At 43.9% G+C, this 25,794-nt stretch overlaps 1 protein-coding gene across 9 annotated transcripts in view; it reads left to right on the forward strand.

Moving 5' to 3' along the window:
- The first annotated feature begins 316 nt into the window (after positions 1-316).
- dcst2 (DC-STAMP domain containing 2) overlaps positions 317-25,794 on the forward strand; it is a 32,917-nt gene continuing 7,439 nt past the window's right edge. For 2 of the 9 annotated variants that reach the window (XM_069940142.1, XM_069940143.1), the window contains exons 1-7: positions 459-573; positions 1,158-1,700; positions 4,731-4,901; positions 19,673-19,774; positions 21,004-21,198; positions 23,201-23,266; positions 24,303-24,516. In XM_069940142.1, coding sequence (XP_069796243.1) covers positions 561-573; positions 1,158-1,700; positions 4,731-4,901; positions 19,673-19,774; positions 21,004-21,198; positions 23,201-23,266; positions 24,303-24,516 — 1,304 coding nt within the window. In that variant the 5' untranslated portion in view covers positions 459-560. Of the gene's footprint in view, positions 427-454; positions 574-1,157; positions 1,701-4,730; positions 4,902-19,672; positions 19,775-21,003; positions 21,199-23,200; positions 23,267-24,302; positions 24,517-25,794 lie in introns of those variants that run through there. The other 7 variants (XM_069940135.1, XM_069940141.1, XM_069940138.1 and 4 more) reach the window with 6 other exon arrangements.

Consider the following 25,794-nt stretch of genomic DNA (forward strand, 5'->3'; position numbering starts at 1 on the left):
AGATGGTGGGGAGGGTTTTGCCGGGGCTGTGACCACAACCTTCCCAAAAAAAAGCATGAAAGAATTCACTTGGGATTTGTTAATCAGGGTTGTGTCCCTCACCCAAAGGTTAATTGTCTTTTACTGTCTTAGCCAAACATGGAGTTGTTGTTCTTCAACCATGCTTCATCATCAAAACAATCCATGGAATGTTCTCTGCAATATCACTTTAAAACTTACATTCTCAGCTATGCCAACCAGAAGCTTTAGAATGGTAACACTGGCAGCCAATCACAATTGGCCGAGGGATCAGCTGACAACATTCTGGAACCAGCTCCATAGTATTAGTGCCCATTGTGTGTTCTGGAACAGACTTGTCACCAAGCACAGCTGTTACTGTTCAAATTATAACAGGTAGCTGCAGATCCACCTGCTTGAGAGGAAAAGGTAGGATCGGTCAACTTTCTTTGGGATGAGAATGGGGTCGATAATACCAAAGGGGTGGCCTGGGAAGAGAATTGGGAGATGCTTGGCTTCAATCAGCGCACAGATAGAATGAGCGGAAGGGTTGCGATGTGTTGATGGCTGCAGTGGGTAAAATAGCATCCAGAGCTTCAAGTCCCATCAGCCGTGGGATCGGAATTTAAATAATAACTGTAAAACTGTTAGATTGGGGTCTGGAGAAGGTGGTTTTAAGCTGCTCTGACAGCCAGTAGGAGGCCAAAGGGAGTATAGGTGAGGTGGAAGCGCTGCAGAAGGGATCGGGCAATGAGGAGAGAGCGTGCAGGGAGGGATTGGGTTGTAGGGAGGGAGCACCAGGAGAGGGATCGGGTGGTGAGGAGGGAGCACCGCGAGATTTATCAGGTAGTCGGAAGGGACGGACAGCGGGGAGGGAGCACTGTAGGACCAGAGGGAGCACCCTAGGAGGAAGGAAGTGCCGCTAGAGAGAGGGAGCCATCCCTGACGAAAGGAGCGCCTCGGGAGGAAGGGAGCGCCTCGGGAGGGAGGGAGGGAGGGAGGGAGCCATCCCTGAGGGAGGGAGGGAGGGAGCCATCCCTGAGGGAGGGAGCCATCCCTGAGGGAGGGAGGGAGGGAGCCATCCCTGAGGGAGGGAGGGAGCGCCGCGGGAGGGCGACCGCACGGACCCCGCGCTAACCCCGGCCTCCCCCTCCCTACAGGCAGCGCCGCTGACGCCTCTACCCCGATGGCGATGCCGCTGGCCCAGGCCGCGTGGCGGAAGCTGAACCAGCCGCAGGACGTGCACTGGAAGGAGACGCTGCGGACCTGCCTCCTCCGCTGGGTGTACCTGGCCAGCGGGCAGAAGCGCCAAGCCCGGCGCCTGGAGCAGGAGCGGGAGCGGCGGCGGCGGCGGCGGGGCCTGCACTGGGCTGTCGACGACGTATCCCCGTGCTGCCTGGCACTGCCCTGTCTGCAGCGCGCCGACCGCCTCCGGCCGCTGACTAATGCCCCGAGCACGCCGCGCGCCGCCCGACTGCCCGCCCATGACGTCACGCGGGAGTGTCTACGCAGCTTGGGGGGGTTCCTCTTCGGCCTTCTCTTCACCAGCCTCTTCGGACTCTTCGTCCTTTTCATCCAGGAGTACAACCTCTGGTATTGTCTGGTGGTCACCATCACCGTCGGCGTGATGCTGGGGCTGGGCATGGGTCTGTCAGCCAAAATCCGCGTCAACGTCTTCCTCATGTTCCCCCACATCTTCTCCAGTGAGTGGTCGCGCCCGGCGCTGTCTCCAGGCAACGGCCGACACGCGCGTCAATCGCCAACCCAGACCGAGTTACACATCGGCCCCGCCTGCCCGCCCACCTGACGTCACGACACGCGGCTCTTCGCTGGGCTACGCCCATCCCACCCGACACCACGGTCACACCGACGCCGTTCCTCTCGGTCGCTCATACCCCGCCCATACCGCCGCGTCACGCCAGTCCCGATCTCCTGTCCATCACCCCAAGGCGCCCGCGGCCCGGCCCCGCCCTACCAATACGTCACCGCCGGGCTCCGCCAATCCACCTTGCCTCCCCCACCGCACGCGTCACCTGGTACTCCAGAACCTTTTGAGGACCTTTGGCCCCTCCACTCCTTACTACCCCACTCGTTCCAACGGGGGTTTCCCCCCTTTTCCTGTGCCCCCAGAGCTTACGAAGGTCAGTGAACACTTACCACAGGGATGAAGTGTTTTGAAAGTCTGGTGTTGAAGCATATCAGTCTCTGTCTGTCCAATTTGCCTCGCGTAGCCACAAGTCCACGGTGGATGCCATCTCACTGGCTCTACGCAAAGCCCTGGAACACCTGTACGGCAAAAACATATTTATCGACCACAGTTTGCCATTTAACACAGTTGACCCCTCAAAACTGATCAGCAAACTCCAAGACCTGTGTGTTAACACCCCTACTGTATCATTGGGTCCTGGATTTCCTCACCTCCAGACCACAATCAGTGAGATCTTCTCCTCTACAATCTCTTATCAGTACTGCAGCTGTGCTCTTAGCCCCCTGCTCTACTCACTTTACACCTGTGAATGTGCAGCTCGGTCTTACAATAAAACTATCTACAAATTCGCTGATTTTACCACGGGAGTGGGTTATATAAAAAGGGGTGATGAATCAACATACAGGAGGGAGATTGAAAACTTGGGCGAATGGTGCACCAACAACAACCTCACACTCAATGCCACCAAAACCAAAGAGCTGGTCGTGGACTTCATGAAGGGAAAACCAGAGGTGGACGATCCAGTGGGGGATCAGAGGTGGAGAGGGTGAGCAAATTCTTGGGAGTCACTATCTTGGAGGATCTTTCCTGGACCCAACACACATGGAGAAAGTACGTCGGTGCCTTGACTCGCTTAGGGGTTTGCGGATGTTCGGTATGACATCGGAAACCCCGGCAAATTTTGGCAGAGGTGCGGGGAGTGCGCTGACCGACCGTATCACAGCCCCAGTGCGGGAGCACCAACATCCCCCTCCCGAGCAGAGAGCCCCACAAAAGGTAATGGACGTCACAGGCAAAACCAGCTCCTCGCTGACATCAGGAGGGCAGCAGCAATCTGCCCCACCTAGTGCCCACTCGGTTCTCAATGCTGCTATCGGGAAAGAGGTCTCGGTGGCGCAAAACACACGCCTACCAGGTTCAGGAGCAGCTGCAGAAGGACTCTGAGAAATTAGGGGAATGGGTAGAGAAGTGGCCAAATGAAATGCAATGTCAGAAAGGGCGTGGCATGCACTTCAATTGAGAAACAATTAACAGACAGACTATTGGCCCCCAGATGCAAAGGGATCTGGGAGTCCTGGTGCAGGATGGCCTGAAGGTCAACTTGCAGATGGTGAGGAAGGCAAATGTGATGCTGGCATTCATTTCAAGAGGGATAGAATGTAAGGGATGTGACATTGAGGTTTTATAAGGGACTGGTGAGACCCCACTCGGAGAATTGTGGGCAGTTTTGGGCTCCTCTTTTACAAAAGGGTGTGCTGATGTTGGAGAGGGTTCACAAGGATGATTCCAGGAATGAAAGGGTTATCATATGAGGGGCATTTGACAGCTCTTGGCCTGTACTCATTGGAATTTCGGAGAATGAGGGGGCAATCTCATTGAAACATTTTGAATGTTGAACGGCATAGACAGAGTCGATGTTGGAAGGTTGTTCCCCCACGGTGGGAAAGTCTCTAACAAGAGGGGACAACTTCAGGATGGAAGGGCCTCCACTTAGAACAGAGACACGGAAGGATTGGTTCAGCCAGAGGGCGGTGAATCTGTGGAATTTGTCACCATGGGAGATGGTGGAGGCCAGGTCATTGCGTGTATTTAAGGCAGAGATTGGCAGATTCTTGATGAGCCAGGGCACCAAAGGTTCTGGGGAGGCCAGGGCAGTGGGGCTGAGTGGGGGAAATGAATCAGCTCAATGATTAAATGGCGAGGCAGACTTGATGGGCTGAATGGCCTATTTCTGCTCCAATGTCTGATGGCATGAAAGTCCTGCTGACCCACGAAATTCCATTCCAACGTGTTTCTCCCACTTGAGGGGGCAATGCAGCAGCTGTACAACCCCTCAGATCCAGCTCCTTCCCCCCCCACCTCATGCGCTGTTACCCGTAGGCCTCTCTAACCATCACTAGTAGTCCTGCCTCTCACCCTGACACCACCCCCCTGCTGTCCCAGGGTGGAACAGGAAAGTCTGCAGGGGCTGGCATTGAGTGTGGTGTGTACAGGTGCCAGAGAAAGTCAGCAGGTCATGCAGCGTTCACGGGATCTAAAGGGAGAGGAGGGAGGAAGGGGCAGGGGGATGAGGGAGGAAGGGGCAGGGGGCCAAAGGTATAGGTGGTTATGGGTGGGAGGGGTGATGGGGAAGGGGGTAGCTCTCTGAATGGAGATGGAAGGATTAATAGTGGGATTTGTCTTTCTCCTTTCCGCTTCACCACTGTCTCCCCACACATCCACTTCATGTTCTCTCCCTACACCCTGTACCACCTTGCACCCATCATTCCACCCTGATCACTCCCAAACAACCAACAACCCCCCCCACCATTTCTCCCTTCCTCCCCTATGCTATCCCTCTCCCCAACTCTCCCCACCACTCACACCCACCGTCTGCCCCCACGCACCCCAACAACCCTCATCTCCCCTGTACTCCCCCGCAACTCCTCCCTCACCACCCACCCCAACACCTCCCTCCCTCCCTCTCCACCTTCACTGCTCTCTCCCCTACACCACCTTCCCCCCCCCCACCCTCACTCATTGCCAGGACAGGGAAAGGGCTTCCTGATGGTCCTGGCCTTCGGACTCGTGGTGGAAGGTCCGCTGCAGAACATTGTCACCAATTTCACCCGGGGGTCTGACTCGATTGCCTGCGGAGCCGAGCTGGCCATGAACCAGACAAGGGAGCTCATGCAGAAGGCCAAGGAGCCTCTCATCTGTAAGTGAGAGGGCCCTATAGCCCCTCCCTGTCTCTGTAACCCCCCTCCACTCCCCCACATGCTTCCCTATCTCTGTAACCCCCTCCGGTCCCCTACACCCCTCCCTGTCTCTGTAACCCCCTCTGGCCCTCTGTCACAGAGGGTGGGGGGGGGGGGGGATGTTGGTGGATCTGTGGGAGAGCTGCCAGAAGATGTGCGAGGGGATGGGACAATGACAAAGTTTAAACACCATCTTGCCAGCTGCATGGATTGGAAAGGTTTAAGTTCAAGGTTATTATCATCTGACTGTTCATATTACAACCTGGCGATACAGCATTTCTCCATGATACACACACATATCAATCACTTCCATACATAAAAGTTTAAATTCATGTTTATTGTCACCCCAATTACACAAGTACAGCCTGATGGAACAGTTGTCTCCAGTCCTCGGGCAAAACACACAGACACACACCCAGATATGACACATGTACAGTCATTCAATACAGATGAAGGAGATGAATTCATAAATTATCGTTTTGTAAATAGTCGTGCCGCAGAGGATTTGTACGAGCAGTTTCCTTTGGTCGTTCCGCGTTCTCACTGCCCATGAGAAGAAGCTGTTCCTCAGCCTGGTGGTGCTGGCCCTGATCCTCCTGCATCTCTTCCCTGATGGGAGCAGCTGAAAGATGGCGTGTGCAGGGGTGGAAGGGGGTCCTCGATGATTTCAGACAACAAGCATGTCAACGGGGGTGAGGGGGGGTGAAGAGACTCCCGTGATCCTCTCTGCTATTCTTACGGTCCTCTGATCAATTTCTCTGCAGCGACTGTACCCAAATGGTGCTGCAGCCAGGCAGGACACTCTCGATAGAGCTCCTGTAGAAGGTTGACATGATGGTGGCCAGTCACCTTGCCCACCTCAGTCTTCTCAGGAACTGCAGACGCTGTCGCGCCTTCCTGACAAGTGAGGAGATGTTGAGTGTCCACAATAGGTCACTAGTGAAGTGAACTTCAAGTGAAGCTCATTGATTGGGATGAGCTGGAGATGGAATCTTGGTCAGCACGGATGTATTCTTGAGGTGAATATGAGACATACATCGCTGGGGCCAAACTCCTGAAATTCCAAAGGCCTTGAGCCAAGTTTCCAGAACATCCACCAAATGCAGCCCAAAGACAGAGCAGGGAAGAGGGGAGGGGGAGGTAAGAGCTTCCTGCTTCATCCAAGGCTCAGACACCACTGGATCCTTCCTCATTGCAAGACCACAGTCAGTATGAATGGGAAACAATGTCTCCTCCTCACTGACAGTCAACACAGGCGCACCCCAAAGACGCGTGCTGAGTCCACAGTCAATGGCAGAATCACAGGGAGCAATGAGGAAGTGAACAGGAGGGCGAGAGATGGGCTGACGTCCCAACAACCACCTTGCGCTTGACATTAGCAAAACTGATTGTGGATTTCAGGAAGAGGGGGGAAACCAGGAGGACACGACCCAGTCCTTTTGTCGAGGGGGTCAGCAGAGTCGAAGGTCGAGAACCTCAAATTCCTGGGTGCCAACATCTCCGAGGGTCGGTCCTGGGGCCTCCACGTCGATGCCATCACGGAGAAGGCTCGCCAGCGACTACATTTTGCGAGGAGTTTGAGGAGATTCACCAAAGATGTTTGGCAATCTCTACAGGTGGACCACGGAGAGTGGTCTCGGACCACAGAGAGTGGTCTCTCTGGATGCATCGCTGTCAGAAGTGAAGGTGCCAATGCTCAGAACAGAAAAAAGGCTGCAGAGAGTTGTGAACTCTCACGGGTTCCAGCCTTCACTCCGTTCAGGACGTCTACAAGAGGGGGTGTCTCGAGAAAGCAGCCTCTTTCCCCAAGGACCCCACCACCACCCAGGCCATGCCCCCTTCCCACTGCTCCCATCAGGAAGGAGGTCCAGAAAGACAAATTGGGAAGCAGGCTGAGATTACCAGAAGGAAGCAGCTTTGAATATGTGATTACAGAAACAATGATAATAAAAAGATTTATAACAAACATGTACATCAAGCTGCAAGAAAAGGAAAAATATGAAATAAGCTATAAATGCAAACAAAAGTGGGAAAAAGATTTAACCATAAAGATACAAAATGTAATATGGGAAAAGTTATACTCTGGAACTATGAAGAATATAATAAACACAAGGTTACACATGATACAATATAATTGGTTACGCCCCAAAAGTTAAATAAATGGGATCCAACATTATCAGATCGAAGTTTTCGTGGGAACAACAGTACATGCAATTTGAGCATGTGAGAAAGTGAAAAAGTTTTGGGAGGATCTAAATCAGGAATTAAATAAAATCACAAAAAGCAACATACCAAAAAATCCAGAGATCTTTCTTCTAAGTAATATAAAAAGTAAAGAATTAGCCCTTAAACTGGATGAAGCACAAAAAAGATTTATTATGATAGCGTTAGCAGTTGCAAAAAAATGTATAATGTCAACTTGGAAATCAGAAGAGAGCCTGAGAGTACAGCAATAGTACATGGAAATGAATAAATATATTCCATTGGAAAAAATAACATAAATTTAAAAAATAGTCACATTATTTGAACAAATTTGGGAACCGTACATGGAACACAACAGAGAGGGCCTACCGTGGATCTCCACTTCTTAAAATGACAGAATGAGAAGACAAAATGACCTGATCCAGTGTGTAAAAGTAGATGACACAATTTTCTTGTTTTTTTTAAATTTTATTTTTCACACTATAAACCATATTGACCAAGATACACACAGACATTTTTTTCTCTTGTCAGTGTCATTTTCTCCCCCGTTTTCCCCCCTCCCTTCCCTCCCTCCCTCACGCCCTTCCCCATTTATTTGAAGTTCAATTTATAAGATACATTAAACGCATTAAACAATGTTGTCACTTAATAAAAATAAACAAGAAATTTTACTGAGTCAGTTCTTATCGTTGTCTTCTCCTTCTGTCTTTTTAGGTGGTGGAAGTCCACGGTAGGATTTCTCTATTGTGTTTCATGTATGGCTCCCATATTTGTTCGAATTATTGTGATGTAATTTCTTAAATTGTATGTTATTTTTTCTAATGGAATACATTTATTCATTTCTATATACCATTGTTGTATTCTCAACTTGTCTTCTAATTTCCAGGTTGACATAATACATTTTTTTGCTACAGCTAGGGCTATCATAACAAATCTTTTTTGTGCTCCATCCAAATCGAGTCCAAATTCTTTATTTCTTATATTACTTAGGAGGAAGATCTCTGGGTTTTTTTGGTATATTGCTTTTTGAGATTTTATTTAATATCTGGTTTAGATCTTCCCAAAATTTTTTCACTTTCTCACATGTCCAAATTGCATGAATTGTTGTTTCCATTTCCTTTTTACAGCGAAACATCTGTCTGATACTGTTGGGTCCCATTTATTTAACTTTTGAGGTGTGATGTATAGCCTGTGTATCCAATTATATTGTATCATGCGTTACCTTGTGTTTATTGTATTTCTCATAGTTCCGGAGCATAGCTTTTCCCATGTTTCATTCTTTATCTTTATGTTTAGATTTTGTTCCCATTTTTGATTAGGTTTACCGTTTGTTTCCTCGTTCTCCTTTTCTTGCAGTTTGATGTACATGTTTGTTATAAATTTTTAAATTATCATTGTGTCTGTAATCACATATTCAAAATTGCTTCCTTCTGGTAACCTCAGACTGTTTCCCAATTTGTCCTTCAAGTAAGTTTTCAGTTGGTGTTATGCAAACATTGTATCGTGAGTTATATTATATTTATCCTTCATTTGTTCAAAGGATAATAATTTATTTCCTGAAAAACAATTTTCTATTCTTTTTATCCCTTTTTTCTCCCATTCCCTGAAGGAAAGGTTATCTATTGTGAAAGGGATTAGTTGATTTTGTGTCAATGTTAGTTTTGGTAGTTGGTAATTTGTTTTATTCCTTTCTACATGAATCTTCTTCCAAATGTTGAGGAGATGATGTAATACCGATGACTTCCTATGTTGCACCAATTTTTCATCCCATTTATATAGTATATGTTCAGGTATCTTCTCCCCTATTTTATCTAGTTCTAATCTGGTCCAATCTGGTTTTTCCCTTGTTTGATAAAAGTCTGATAGGTATCTTAATCGTGAGACTCTATAATAATTCTTAAAGTTTGGTAGTTGTAAGCCTCCTTGTTTATACCATTCTGTTAATTTATCTAGTGCTATCCTCGGTTTCCCCCCTTTCCATAAGAATTTCCTTATTATTTTCTTTAGCTCCTTGAAGAATTTCTCTGTTAGGTGAATTGGTAATGACTGAAATAGGTATTGTATCCTTGGGAAAATATTCATTTTAATACAGTTTATCCTTCCTATCAGTGTTAGTCTTTCGAATGCTCTAAGTCATCTTGTAATTTTTTCATTAATGGATGATAATTTAGTTTATATAGATGGCCGAGATTTTTATTTAGTTGTATACCTAGGTATCGCATTGCTTGTGTTTGCCATCTAAATGGTGATTCTTTCTTAAACTTTGTGAAATCTGCATTATTCATTGGCATTGCTTCACTTTTATTTGCGTTGATCTTGTACCCCGATACTTCTCCATATTCCTTCAATTTCCTATGTAATTCTTTTATTGATATTTCTGGTTCTGTTAAGTATATTATAACGTCATCTGCAAATAGACTGATTTTATATTCCTTCTCTTTTATTTTTATCTCTCTTATTTTATTTTCTGTTCTTATCAGTTCTGCTAGTGGTTCTATAGCTAACGTGAACAGTGAGGGAGATAGTGTACATCCCTGCCTTGTTGGTCTGCTTAAGTTAAATTGTTTTGATATATATCCATTTTTTTAAAAAAAAATTATTTTTCACACCATAAACCACATTGACCATGATACATACATTTTCCTTTTCAAATAAATACAGTGTCATTTTCTCCCCCCCCCTCCTCCCATCCCACCCTCCCTACCTCCCCCCCCATCCATTTAAAGTACAAAATCTAAGATACATTAAACCAGTCAAGCAATGTTGTCATTCAATAAAAATAAACAAGAAATTCCACTGAGTCAATTCTTTTCATTTCCTTCTCCTTTCGTTAATTTAGGTAGTGAATGTCCCCGGTAGGTTTTCTCTATTGTGTTTCATGTAAGGCTCCCATATTTGTTCAAATATTTCAATATTATTTCTTAAACAATATGTTATTTTTACTAATGGAATACATTTATTCATTTCTATATACCATTGTTGTATTTTCAAATTTTCTTCCAATTTCCAGGTTGACAAAATACATTTTTTTGCTACAGCTAGAGCTATCTTAACAAATCTTTTTTGTACACCATCCAAATCAATTCCAAATTCTTTGTTTTTTATGTTACTTAGGAGGAAGATCTCTGGATTTTTTGGTATATTGTTTTCTATAATTTTATTTAATATATGGTTTAGATCTTCCCACAATTTTTCTACTTTCTCACATGTCCAGATTGCATGAATTGTTGTTCCCATTTCTTTTTTACATCGAAAATATCTGTCAGATATTGTTGGGTCCCATTTATTTAACTTTTGAGGTGTAATGTATAGCCTGTGTATCCAGTTATATTGTATCAAATGTAACCTCGTATTTATTGTATTTCTCATCGTTCAAGAACATAACTTCTCCCATGTTTCCTTTTTTATCTTTATATTTAAATCTTGTTCCCATTTTTGTTTAGTTTTACCATTTGTTTCCTCATTCTCCTTTTCTTGCAGTTTAATATACATATTTGTTATAAATCTTTTGATTATCATTGTATCTGTAATCACATATTCAAAGTTACTTCCCTCTGGTAAACTCAGACTGCTTCCTAATTTGTCCTTCAAGTAGGATCTCAATTGGTAATATGCCAGCACTGTATCTTGAGTTATATTGTATTTATCTTTCATTTGTTCAAAGGATAATAATCTATTTCCTGAAAAACAATTTTCTATTCTTTTGATCCCTTTTTTCTCCCATTCACTAAAGGAAAGGTTATCTATTGTAAAAGGGAGTAACTGATTTTGCGTCAATATTAGTTTTGGTAATTGATAATTTGTTTTATTCCTTTCTACATGAATCTTCTTCCAAATATTGAGTAGATGATGTAATACTGGAGAACTCCTACGTTGTACCAATTTTTCATCCCATTTATATAATATGTGTTCAGGTATCTTTTCCCCTATTTTATCTAGATCTAATCTAGTCCAATCTGGCTTTTCCCTTGTTTGGTAAAACTCTGATAGGTATCTTAGTTGTGCGGCTCTATAATAATTTTTAAAGTTTGGCAGTTGTAAGCCTCCTTCTTTATACCATTCTGTTAATTTATCTAGTGCTATCCTCGGTTTCCCCCCTTTCCATAAAAATTTCCTTATTATTTTCTTTAACTCCTTGAAGAATTTCTCTGTCAAGTGTATTGGCAATGCCTGAAATAGGTATTGTATCCTTGGGAAAATGTTCACTTTAATAAAGTTTATCCTTCCTATTAGTGTTAGTGGTAAATCTTTCCAATGCTCTAAATCGTCCTGTAATTTTTTCATTAGTGGATAATAATTGAGTTTATATAGATGGCCAAGGATTTTATTTATTTGTATACCTAGGTATCTTATTGCTTGCATTTGCCATCTGAATGATGATTCCTTCTTAAATTTTGAGAAATCCACATTATTCATAGGCATTGCTTCACTTTTATATACGTTAATTTTGTAACCCGACACTTCTCCATATTCCTTCAGTTTCTTATATAATTCTTTTATTGATAGTTCTGGTTCTGTTAAGTATGCTATAACATCATCGGCAAATAAACTGATTTTATATTCCTTGTCTTTTATTTTTATTCCTTTTATATTATTCTCTGTTCTTATCAATTCTGCTAGTGGTTCTATAGCTAACGCGAACAATAAGGGTGATAGTGGGCATCCCTGCCGTGTTGACCTGCTGAAGTTAAATTGTTTTGATATATATCCATTTACTGTCACTTTCGCCAATGGCCCCTTATATAATGCTTTAATCCAATTAATATACTTCTCTGGTAAACTGAAGTTTTGCAATACTTTGAATAAATAATTCCATTCTACTCTGTCAAAGGCCTTCTCTGCATCTAAAGCAACTGCTACTGTTGGCGCTTTACTCCCTTCTACTGCATGAATTAAGTTAATAAATTTACAAATATTGTCTGTTGTGCGTCTTTTTTTAATAAATCCAGTTTGGTCTAGATTTACCATTTTAGGTACATACTCTGCTAATCTGTTTGCTAATAGTTTAGCTATTATCTTATAATCTGTGTTAAGTAATGATATTGGTCTATATGATGCTGGTGCGAGTGGATCTTTCCCTTGCTTTAGTATTACTGTAATTATTGCTGTTTTACATGAATCTGGTAAGCTTTGTGTTTTATCAATCTGGTTGATTACTTCCAGGAGGGGAGGAATTAATAAATCTTTAAATGTTTTATAGAATTCTATTGGGAATCCATCCTCTCCTGGTGTTTTATTATTTGGTAATTTTTTTATTATCTCTTGTATTTCTACTATTTCAAATGGTTCTATTAATTTATTTTGTTCCTCTATTTGTAATTTTGGTAGTTCAATTTTAGTTAAAAATTCATCTATTTTGCCTTCTTTCCCTCATAGAATTCTCTAAAGTTTTCCTTGATCTCCGTTGGATTATATGTGATTTGTTTGTCTTTTTTCCTTGATGCCAATACCATTTTCTTAGCTTGTTCTGTCTTAAGCTGCCATGCTAGAATTTTGTGCATTTTTTCTCCTTGCTCATAATATTTGTTTTGTCTTCATTATGTTCTTCTCCACCTTATATGTTTGTAGTGTTTCATATTTTATTTTTTTATCTGCCAATTCTCTTCTTTTAGTTGTATCTTCCTTCATTGCTAATTCTTTTTCTATATTTACTATTTCCCTTTCCAACTGCTCTGTTTCCTGATTATACTCCTTCTTCATCTTGGTTACATAACTTATTATTTGCCCTCTAATGAACGCTTTCATTGCATCCCATAGTATAAACTTATCTTTCACTGATTCCGTATTTATTTCAAAATACATTTTAATTTGTCTTTTACATTTTAATCCTGCCTTTTAAGTAGCATGGAGTTTAATCTTCATCTATACATTCTTGGAGGGATGTCCTCTAACTTTATTGTCAATATCAAGGGTGAATGGTCCGATAATATTCTAGCTTTATATTCTGTTTTTCTTACTCTATCTTGCATACAAGCTGATAACAAAAATAGGTCTATTCTTGAGTATGTTTTATGTCTACCCGAATAATATGAATATTCCTTTTCCTTTGGGTGTTGTTTCCTCCATATATCCAAAAGTTGCATTTCTTGCATCGATTTAATTATAAATTTGGTTACTTTGTTCTTTCTGTTAATTTTTTTCCCAGTTTTGTCCATATTTGAATCCAAATTCAGGTTGAAATCCCCTCCTATTAATATGTTCCCTTGCGTATCTGCTATCTTCAAAAAGATATCTTGCATAAACTCTTGATCTTCTTCGTTCGGTGAATATACATTGAGTAGATTCCAAAACTCCGAATATATCTGACATTTTATCATTACATATCTCCCTGCTGGATCTATTATTTCCTCTTCTATTTTAATTGGCACATTTTTACTAATTAATATAGCTACTCCTCTTGCTTTTGAATTATACGATGCTGCTGTTACATGTCCTACCCAATCTCTCTTTAATTTCTTGTGCTCCAATTCAGTTAAATGTGTTTCTTGCACAAATGCTATATCAATTTTTTCTTTTTTCAGTAAATTTAGCAGTTTATTCCTTTTGATTTAGTTATGTATTCCGTTAATATTTAAAGTCATATAGTTCAGCGTAGCAATTTCATACTTTGTTTATCTTCCCTTTCCGTTTCTCCATCATCACCTTTCCTTCTTATCCATTTCTGCTTTCTTGTTTTGAACACTTTATAAGACAACATTTTTAAAACATCAAACATTTTCCTTATTCTCCTATTTAAAACTTCTTTAACCCCATTCTCCCCTCCCCCTCCTGAGTTGCCATTTATCCCTTGTCGGGCAACCACATAATCCCCTCTCCATTTGGATTTGCGAATTCACTCGCAAACGTCAACTGATTTTGCAGTGACCGTAACTTCTCCCCACCCATCCCCCCCAGAAATGATTTCAATTTTCATATGTAACAAAGGTCACTCTTTTAATTCCCTCCTTATTCCCTCTATTCCATTTCCCTCCCTTATTAATTCTTGTCTATACTCTATATATTTTCCTCTAAATGTGGATACATTCATGTATGCACACTATATATATACACAGATATACCCCTTTACACACATACAGATAGTTCGTGGTCATTTTTACTCTCATTACATGTCTTCATCTCTCTGATTGTTTTGTAGTTGTTCTGTAAATTTTTTTGCTTCCTCTGGATCCGAGAATAGTCTGTTTTGTTGCCCTGGAATAACTATTTTAAGTACCGCTGGGTACTTTAACATAAATTTATATCCTTTTTTCCATAAGATCATTTTTGCTGTATTGAACTCCTTCCTATTCTTGAGGAGTTCAAAACTTATGTCTGGATAGAAAAAAAAATTTTGACCTTTATATTCCAGTGGCTTTTTGTCTTCTCTTATTTTCTTCATTGCTTTCTCCAATATATTTTCTCTTGTTGTATATCTTAAGAATTTTGCTAAAATGGATCTTGGTTTTTGCTGCGGTTGTGGTTTCGGGGCTAATGTTCTATGTGCCCTCTCTATTTCCATTTCTTCCTGTAATTCTGGTCTTCCTAGGACCCTGGGGATCCAATCTTTTATAAATTCTCTAATATTCTTGCCTTCTTCATCTTCCTTAAGGCCCACTATCTTTATATTATTTCTTCTATTATAGTTTTCTATTATATCTATCTTCTGAGCTAACAGCTCCTGTGCCTCTTTAACTTTTTTATTAGATTCTTCTAATTTCTCTTTTAAGTCTTCTACTTCCATTTCTACAATTATTTCTCGTTCTTCCATATTTTCCACTCTTTTTCCTATCTCTGACATGACCATTTCTATTTTATTCATTTTTTCTTTTTATCTCATTAAATTCTTGTAATTGCCATTCTTTCACTGATTTCATATATTCTTTAAAAAAAGATATATCCATTGTCTTGCCTTTCTCTTCTTCCATTTCTTTCTGTTCTTCTTCTTCTTCCTCTGGGTTGACCATCTGTTGTTTCCTTGTTTTCTTTTTACCCTCTTCTTTCTTGTTGTCGTTATTTTCTGTGTCCTGCACCTGCTGATGTGTTGCAGGTGTCTCTCTCAGCTGTGGAGATCGACTCCGCAGCTGATCCCCCCACCCGTCAGTGTGTTTTTTTTCATGCGCGGTTGCACACTTTTACTCGGCTCTGTGAGCCATTTTTGTAGTCCCGAGCCCGGGACTTCCACTGACCTTAGGGAACGGGCTTCACTCTCCGCGACGGGCCTCTTCGGACAGGTAAGGCCTTCACCTTCTTCTTCCGACGTTCTTTCTTCCTCTTTTCTTCCCGTTGTTTTCGACTTTTCTCTCTTTGCTGCCATTTCCTTCTCACCTTTGTTTTTACTTTATTGTAAATTTTAATCTTGTACCTTTGTGTTTTCTGTGCTTTTTTTAACTTTTCGGGAGAGGGCTGGAATTCCCTGACCGGCCACTACTCTATCACGTGACTCCTCCTATATATATCCATTTACTGTCACTTTCGCCAATGGACCCTTCTATAATGCTTTAATCCAATTAATATATTTCTCTGGTAGGCTGAATTTTTGTAGTACTTTGAATAAATAATTCCATTCTACTCTGACAAAGGCCTTCTCTGCGTCTAAAGCAACCGCTACTGTTGGAGTTTTATTTCCTTCTACTGCATGAATTAAGTTAATAAATTTACAGATATTGTCCATTGTTCGTCTTTTTTTAATAAATCCAGTTTGGTTTAGATTTACTATTTTCGGTACATAGTCGGCCAATCTGTTTGCTAATAGTTTAGCTATTATCTTTTAATCAGTGTTAAGTGGAGATATTGGTGCTAGTGGATCTTTCCCTGTCTTTGGTATTATTGTAATTATTGCTGTTTTGCATGAATCTGCTATGTTTTGTGTTTTATCAATCTGGTTGATTACTTCCAGGAGGGGAGGAATTAATAAATCTTTAAATGTTTTATAGAATTCTATTGGGAATCCATCCTCTCCTGGTGTTTTATTATTTGGTAATTTTTTTATTATCTCTTGTAATTCTTATATTTCAAATGCTTTTATTAATTTATTTTGCTCCTCTGTTTTTAATTTCGGTAGTTCAATTTTAGTTAGAACTTCATCTATTTTGTCTTCTTTCCCTTCGTTTTCTGTTTGATATAGTTGTTCGGATTATATGTAATTTGTTTATCCTTTTTCCTTAATGCCAATACCATTCTTTTAGTTTGTTCTGTCTTAAGCTGCCATGCTAGAATTTTGTGCATTTTTTCTCCTAGCTCATAATATTTGTTTTGTCTTCATTATGTTCTTCTCCACCTTATATGTTTGTAGTGTTCCATATTTTATTTTTTTGTCTGCCAATTCTCTTCTTTTAGTTGTATCTTCCGTTATTGCTAATTCTTTTTCTGTATTTGTTATTTCCCTTTCCAACTGTTCAGTTTTCCGATTGTAGTCCTTCTTCGTCTTAGTTACATAACTTATTATCTGCCCTCTGATCAACGCTTTCAATGCATCCCATAGTATAAACTTATCTTTCACTGATTCCGTATTTATTTCAAAGTACATTTTAATTTGTCGTTCAATGAATTCTCTAAAATCCTGTCTTTTAAGTAGCATGGAGTTTAATCTCCATCTATAGATTCTTGGTGGGATGTCCTCTAGCTCTATTGCCAATAACAGGGGTGAGTGATCCGATAATAGTCTAGCTTTATATTCTGTTTTCCTAACTCTCCCTTGAATGTGGGCTGATAACAAGAATAGGTCTATCCTTGAGTATGCTTTGTGTCTACCCGAATAATCTGAATATTCCTTTTCCTTTGGGTGTTGTTTCCTCCATATATCCAAAAGTTGCATTTCTTGCATCGATTTAATTATAAATTTGGTTACTTTGTTCTTTCTGTTATTTTTTTTTCCAATTTTATCCATGTTTGAGTCCAAATTAAAGTTAAAATCCCCTCCTATTAGTATGTTCCCTTGCGTATCTGCTATCTTCCAAAAAATATCTTGCATAAACTTTTGATCTTCTTCGTTAGGTGAATATACATTGAGTAGATTCCAAAACTCCGAATATATCTGACATTTTATCATTACATATCTCCCTGCTGGATCTATTATTTCCTCTTCTATTTTAATTGGCACATTTTTACTAATTAATATAGCTACTCTTCTTGCTTTTGAATTATACGACGCTGTGGTTACGTGTCCTACCCAATCTCTCTTTAATTTCTTGTGCTCCAATTCAGTTAAATGTGTTTCTTGCACAAATGCTATATCAATTTTTTCTTTTTTCAGTAAATTTAGCAGTTTCTTCCTTTTAATTTGGTTATGTATTCCATTAATATTTAAAGTCATATAGTTCAACATAGCCATTTTATACTTTGTTTATCTTCCCTTTCCGTTTCTCCATCATCACCTTTCCTTCTTGTCCATTTCTACTTTCTTGTTTTGAACACTTTATAAGACAACATTTCTAAAACATCAAACTTTTTCCTTATTCTCCTATTTAAAATTTCTTTAACCCCATTCATCCTCCCCCTCCTGATTTGCCCTTTATCCCTTGTATGACAACCACATCTCCCCTCTCCATTTGGATTTGCGAATTCACTCGGAAATGTCAGCTGATTTTGCAGTCACCGTAACTCCTCCCCACCCAGCCCCCCCGGAAAAGATTTCAATTTTCATATGTAACAAAGGTCACTCTTTTAATTCCCTCCTTATTCCCTCTATTCCATTTCCCTCCCTTATTAATTCTTGTCTATACTCTATATATTTTCCTCTAAATGTGGATACATTCATGTATGCACACTATATATATATACACAGATATACCCCTATACACACATACATATAGTTCGTGGTCATTTATACTCTCATTACATGTCTTCATCTCTCTGATTGTTTTGTAGTTGTTCTGTAAATTTTTTTGCTTCCTCTGGATCCGAGAATAGTCTGTTTTGTTGCCCTGGAATAACTATTTTATGTACTGCTGGGTACCTTAACATAAACTTATATCCTTTTTTCCATAGGATCGTTTTTGCTTTATTAAACTCCTTCCTCTTCTACAGGAGTTCAAAACTTATGTCTGGATAGAAAAAATTTTTTTGACCTTTATATTCCAGTGGCTTTTTGTCCACTCTTACTTTCTTCATTGCTTTCTCCAATATATTTTCTCTTGTTGTATATCTTAAGAATTTTAATAAAATGGATCTTGGTTTTTGCTGCGGTTGTGTTTTCGGGGCTAAAGTTCTATGTGCCCTCTCTATTTCCATTTCTTCCTGTAATTCTGGTCTTCCCAGGACCCTGGGGATCCAATCTTTTATAAATTCTCTAATATTCTTGCCTTCTTCATCTTCCTTAAGGCCCACTATCTTTATATTATTTCTTCTATTATAGTTTTCTATTATATCTATCTTCTGAGCTAACAGCTCCTGTGCCTCTTTAACTTTTTTATTAGATTCTTCTAATTTCTCTTTTAAGTCTTCTACTTCCATTTCTACAATTATTTCTCGTTCTTCCATATTTTCCACTCTTTTTCTTATCTCTGACATGACCATTTCTATTTTATTCATTTTTTCTTCTGCATTCTTATTATCTCATTAAATTCTTGTAATTGCCATTCTTTCACTGATTCCATATATTCTTTAAAAAAGATACATCCATTGTCTTGCCTTTCTCTTCTTCTTCCATTTCTCTATGTTCTTCTTCTTCTTCTCCCTCTGGATTGACCATCTGTTGTTTCCTTGTTTTCGTTTTACCCTCTTCTTTCTTGTTGTCGTTATTGTCTGTGTTCTGCACCTGCTGCTGTGCTGCAGGTGTCTCTCTCAGCTGTGGAGATCGACTCCGCAGCTGTATCCCCCTCCCGTCAGTGTGTTTTTTCTCATGCGCATCGCGCATGTTCGACTCCTCGCGCTGTGCGCGTTTGCGCTCTTTTACTCGGCTCTGCGAGCCATTTTTGTAGTCCCGAGCACGGAACTTCCACTGACCTGCGGGAGCGGGCTTCTCTCTCCGCGGCGGGCCTCTTCGTACAGGTAAGGCCTTCACCTTCTTCTTCCGACGTCTTTCCTTCTTCTTTTCTTCCTGTTGTTTTTGGTTTTTCTTTCTTCGCTGCCATTTTCTCTACACTTTTACTTTTACTTTGTTTTGGTTTTTAAGTTTGTGCCTTTGCTTTTTCTCTATCTTTTTTTAACTTTTCTGGAGAGGGCTGGAGTTCCCCTACCGGCCACTACTCCATCACGTGACTCCCCCCCCACTGTGTATATTCAAGAGGGAAATGTTTGTTTGTATTTTGATTGATATGGTTCATAGTGTTTAAAAATTTAAAAAAAGGAAGGAGGTCCAGGAGCCTGAAGATGAACACTCAGCGGAACAAGGACGGCTTCTTCCCCTCCACCAGCAGATTCCTGAACAGACAAAGAACCCCTGACACTACCTCATATTTTCTGCCTTTTAAATCAATTAAATTATTTTTTCAATGTAATTTACAGCAATATTTGCAAAACAACGAATTTTAGGACGTTCATAATAATAAATCCTGTTTCTGAATCTGATTCACTGCCTTAGAGTTATATTGGTTCTCATTTGCCATTGCAGCTGCCCTGGAAAAGATCAAGGCCATCGCAGAGTCTGCCAAGGGCGTTGGTGTTCGAGTGCACAAGTTCTTCCTAGCAATGAAGGACTCAATCAGGCACATTGGTAGGTAAAACAAGGCCCACCCCACGTGCATTGCCTTCCCAGTGACTGCACTCTCCCAAGGTCAAATACAGAGTGAAGCTTCCTCCACACCGTCCCATCACACACTCCTGGAGTCAGACACAGAGTGAATCTCCCTCCACACAGTCCCATCGCACCCTCCTGGGGTCAGACACAGAGTGAAGCTCCCTCCGCACCGTCCCATCCCACACTCCCGGGGTCAGACACAGAGTGAAGCTCCCTCCACACCGTCCCGTCACACACTCCCAGGGTCAGACACAGAGTGAAGGTCTCTCCACAAGTGAAGGATGGGTGTAGGTGAGGGAGTGATGGGGGCTGAGTGTGGGGTTTTGGTTAATAGGCTGAGTGGGTGAAGGGGTTGATGGGCGTGGTTGAGAGGGGGTGATAGTTTAAGGGTGAGTTGTGGGGATGAATGACTGGGTGATGGGGTGAGGAGTGTAGGTGCGTGTGCGGTGATGAGTGATGGTGGATGGGTGTGGGTGAGGGGTGGGGAGGGGTTTGGGATGGGTTGGGTGATGTTTGTGGAGGGATGATAGGTGGGTGGGTGGTTGAAGGGGTAGGGGTGAGGAGAGAAGGGTGGGATGGATGGGGGTTGATGGTTTGGTGAGGGTTTGGTTCAGAGGGTGGCTGAAAGATGAGGGGTGGGTGATGGAGCAGGGTTGATGTGGGTGACCGGGTGAACGGTGGATGATAGGTCGAGGGGTGGGTGGGGGTGACCATGTGATGGGTGATGTTTGGGTTTGTGTGACTGGGAAAGGTGGATGGGGGTGACCGGGTGAGGGATGGGTGATGTTTTGAGGTGTGGGTGGGGGTGACCAGGTGATGGGTGATGTTTGGATTTGGGTGACTGGGAAGGGTGGATGGGGGTTACTGGGTGATGGATGGGGTTGGGTGAGAGGTGTGATTGCGTGATGGGGTGGGGGTGTAGTGGGGATGGGGTGAGGGGTGGGTGGGGCAACTAGGTGGGGTTAGGTTATGGGGTGGGTCTGAATGGGTGAGGGGTGGGATTGGGTGATGGGGTGAGTTATGGTGGGGGTGAGGGGTGGGGCTAGGTGATGGGTGGGGGTGAGTGGGTGGGGCTGGGTTAGTGAGGGGGATTGAGGGATGGGTGGGGGTGGATGTGGGTGAGGGGGTGGGGAGTGTACCTGGCATTTCAGCCCCTGAACTGACCTCCATGACTGAACTGCCCTCACACTCCTCCTTGCCCCCAGTGCGGATTCTGCGCAATATCTACCGCTGGATCTCCCAGATCGGCACACTCTGCAACAAGGAACTCGGTGAACCCTATGCCAAGTGCATCAAGGTCTTCGACGATGCCATCTTCCGCTGCAGCTCCCTCCTTGGGATCCTCACCTTCCTCTGCCACATAGTCAACGCGGTCAAACCTCTGTGTGGTGTGGTCACCAGTATGTCCATGGGGGGTTGGGGGTGGGCACGACCAATCAGAGTCAAGGTCGGAGGGTGTGGGTGGGGATCACGAAGACAACTCGACCTGTTGGGGATATAATCAGCAATTCGGGGCTGCCCTTCTTCAAGGGAATAATAAGAGGTGCATGAATGGAGGGAGGTGGAGAGGAGGGAGGAAGGGGCAGGGGGAGGAGAGAAGGGTGCAGGGGAGGAGGGAAAAAAGGGCAGGGGAGGAGAGGAGGGGGCAGGGGTAGGAGAGGAGGGAGGAAGGGGCATGGGTAGGAGAGGAGGGAGGAAAGGGCAGGGGGAGGAAAGGAGGGGAAGGGGCAGGAGGAGGGGGAAGGTGGGTAAGCATGGGCCAACAGGTAAGAGGTCACAGGTGGAAAGGTAGGAATAAAAAGCTGAGGTGGTGGGTCAGGAGGGGATAGTTCTCTGAATGGAGAAGGAAGGGGGTTGGAGAGTGCTCGGATGGAAGCCTTCAGCACCCGAAGCCCCTTTTTGCCCTCAGCCCCCTCTCAAATCCTGATTCCGATACCTGGTTTCCACCAGCCGGTCACCAGCAGCCCCCACAGCCCTGTGTGGGTCCTTTGATCGCTGAGCCCCTCACTGGTCAACTGCTGTGGTTACCTTCCCCATAGGGTCATCTCCTGTCCTCCTCCTTCTCAACTGGGCATTGGGGGGATGGGGTGTTCTCCCTGTTTCTGGTCTGGGGTCTCCAACCCCTCGAGGTCCACCGCCCAGCACAGGTGCCACCATCTGGGGCACAGACCTCTATGGCTGCAGGAATTAAAGCTTGTATGGGACCATTGCTATCAGGACCAGGCAGCAGGACCCAGTGGAGCCACGTAGTGTCTCCGCTCTCCAGCATCCACATCTTTAAGGTCCACACCAGCAGCAAAACAACCCCCCCCCCCTCTAAGGTAAGCACACCCCTACAGCCAGTGTTGTCAGTGTGCGTGTTCTGGGAAGAACATAAGAACGCAAGAAATAAGAGTAGGAGATACCATTTGGCCCACTGAGTCTGCTCGACCATTCGATGAGATCCTGGCTGACCTGATTATCGGCTCATCGCCACCGACCTGCCTTTTCCCCATCTCCCTTAATTGCCAAACTGTAAACATCTATCCAACCTTGTCTTATATATTCACTGAGGTCACCTTCACTGCTTCAACAGGCAGCAAATTCCACAGATTCCCCATCCTCTGAGGAAAAGCAGTTCCTCCTCATCTCTGTCCTAAATCTACTCCCCGGATCTTGGTCTCTCCCACCAATGGGAACAACTTATCTACCTCTATCTTATCTACGGCTTTCATAATTTTATACATTTCTATAAGATCTCTTCTCATTCTTCTATATTCCAGCGAGTACAGTCCCAGGCGAGTCAATCTCTCCTTATAGGCCAACTCCACCCCATCCCTGGAATCAACCTGGTGAACCTTCTCTGCACCACCTCCAAAGCCAGTCCATCCTTCCACAAGACTAGAACTGCACGTAGTTCTCCAGATGCGACCTCACCAGGACCTTGTCCAGTTGCAGCACAAACTCCCTGCTCCTAAACTCAATCCCTCCAGCGATGAAGGCCAATGTCCCATTTCTCCTCTTGATAACCTGCTGCACCTGCAAACTGACCTTTTGCAATTCATGCACCAGCCTTCCCAACTCTTCTTGCACGGCTGCGATCGTTTTAAGTAATAATCTGATCTTCCATTTTTCCTTCCCAATTGGAAACCTCCCATTTACTGACATTGTTCTCCATCTGCCAAACCCTTGCCCACTCGCTTATCCTATTGATATGTCCCTGCAGACTCTCCGCATCCTCTACACAATTTGCTTTTCCCACTCAATGTAGTGTCATCAGCAAACATAGACACTGATGAGCAGTACTGATTGTGCTGTCACTTGCCCAGCAGTGGGTGGGGGCAGGGAAGTAAGGAGGGGGAAGGGGGTGTTTGTTGAACAAGGTCCACTACCTCACCCCCCCTCCCCTCCATCTCTCCGCAGTCCTCCAGCTTTTTTGCCTGATTCCCAACTACATCAAGGATCAGCTGAACCAGCGAATTGTGGAACGTGAGTGAACGCCTGAACTTTGGCCCGCCATCCCACTGAGGACAACCCTCCTCCCCCCATCTGACCGTGGCTCCTTTCTATGGACTGCAGTGTGCAGGAGGACCTTCCTTCAGAAGCCTGGTCCAACAAGTCTCATATCAGGAAGAGCTTCTTTCCAACAGCAAAAAACCCCTTGAACCCTCCCCCCCAACCCTAAACTACCCCCAGGATGACATAATGATCTGTTGAAACTACATCTTTCCTCACTCAGACCACAAACTGGGAATATTTCTCTCACCTTCCATCAGACATAGAACACTACCACGCACTTCATTCCTTCCGGCTGGCATCCAACTATTACTCTGTCCAGTCCCACTGACCTGCGCCCAGTCCATATCACACCCGACAACGTACCTGTCCAAATGTTTCTTCAATGTTAAGTGTGTGTGCGTGTGTGTGTGTTTGTGAAAGTGTGTGAGTGCATGGTGTGTGTGCGTGCGTGTGAGAGTGCGTGTGGTCGTGTGAGTGCATGATGTGTGTGCATGTGTGAGTGCATGATGTGTGTGCATGTGTGAGTGTGTGTACACGCACGAATGGGAGAGCATGTGTGCGAGTGCACGTGTGTGTGTGAGAGAGTGTGTGTGTGAGAGAGTGCGTGTGTGAGTGCATGTGCCCGCGCACATGGACGCGTGTGAGCCTGTGTGCGTGTGTGTATGTCATGACTTTAGAACTCAATCCTCTGACCCAATGAAGGCCAGCTCACCATAACCCTCCATAACCACCCTGTCAGCTGACACGGAAACCATGAGGGCTGTCTGAACCTGAGCATTGGATGGGACCCCAAGGAATGAAGGGGTACGAAGAGAAAGCAGGAACAGGGCCCCGAAATCTCTGGATCAGATCAAAGGATCAAATGGCCTTCTCCCGCACCTATTTTCTACGGGACAGAGCAGCTTGCCCTTGAGGGGAGCTGCCAGAATATCCGGCATGAGTCTGGCAAACCGCCCAACACAACCTACCTGCCAGCCTCATCTTGTTTCTCCCCCCTCTCCCTCAGCCATTGCAGATGCTCTGGACAAGCTGGCCCAGGAGTTCGAGTTCAACCTCGTCATCGAGCACCAGTTCAAAATCCAGGCCAACCAGTCCAAGACCCTCTCCCACCTGACTCTGGACATCATGGATGAGATACAGCGACGGATCGGAGGGGTCTACAAGTCCCTCGGCATCTTCTCCTACATCTCCACCATCATGATGCTCTTCCTCTACATCCAGTGAGTCCGCGCCGGCTCAACGGACCGAATGGCCACCTTCCGCTCTGGTTGCCTTACTCCTCAGCCAACTGTGGCACCAAAACGGCCCACACCTGGTCCCACTGATCTGCACTCAGATCACACCCCCTCCCATCTACAGATCTCTCCAAATTCTTCTTGGTTAAAATTGAGCCCACCTCAGCTCATTCTGCACCCCCCACTGCTCTCTGCAGGAAGAGGTTCCCCCAAAACTTTTCCCCTTTCACCCTGAACCCACGTCCTCACCGCCTCTCAGTGGAAAAAGCTGACCTACGTTTACTCTGTTTGTTCCCCTCATCATTTTAAATACCTCAATCAAATCTCCCCTCATTCTTCTACACTGCAGGGAATAAAGCCCCCACCTGTTCAACCTTTCCCTGTAACTCAGTTCCTCAAGTCCGTGCAACATCCTAGTAAATCTCTGCCCTCTTTCTATCTTATTGATATCCTTCCTGTACTTGGGTGACCAGAACTGCACAAGCTTGGCCCCATCCTACATCAGGCAATTCATCTTGGAGACACGAGATATCAATAGGATAAGTGAGTGGGCAACGGTTTGGTGGATGGAGAACAATGTCGGTAAATGGGAGGTTTCCAATTGGGAAGGAAAAATGGAAGATCAAATTATTACTTAAATGATTATGGCAGCCGTCCAGAAGGACTGGGGAGGGCTGATGCCCGAATCGCCAAAGGTTGGTTTGCAGGGTGCATCAGGTTATCAAGAAGGCAAATGGGATATTGGCCTTCATTGCTGGAGGTATTGAGTTTAGGAACAGGGAGGTTGTGCTGCAACTGGACAAGGTTCTGGTGAGGCCACATCTGGAGAACTGCGTGCAGTTCTGGTCTCCTGACTTGAGGAAGGATGGACTGACTTAGGAGACAGTGCAGAGGAGGTTCACCAGGTTGATTCCAGGGATGAGGGTCGGCCTATGAGGGGAGATTGAGTCGTCTGCGACCGTACTCACTGGAATTTAGAAGAATGAGAGGGGATCTTATAGAAACATATAAAATTATGAAAGGCAGAGATGAGATAGAGGTTGGTAAGATGTTCCCATTGGTGGGGAAGACTTGAACTTGGGGACAGATTTAAGATGGAGATGAGGAGGAACTGCTTTTCCCAGAGGGCGGGGAATCTGTGGAATTTGCTGCCTGTTGAAGCAGTGGAGGCGACCTCAGTAAATATATTTAAGACAAGGTAGGATAGATTTTTAGAGTCAGGGGAATTATGGGAGATGGGGAAATGAGCTGTGATCTCATTGA

The sequence above is a fragment of the Narcine bancroftii genome, chromosome 5 (genome assembly GCF_036971445.1).
Source record: "Narcine bancroftii isolate sNarBan1 chromosome 5, sNarBan1.hap1, whole genome shotgun sequence".
In the NCBI taxonomy this organism is placed as follows: Eukaryota; Metazoa; Chordata; class Chondrichthyes; order Torpediniformes; family Narcinidae; genus Narcine; species Narcine bancroftii.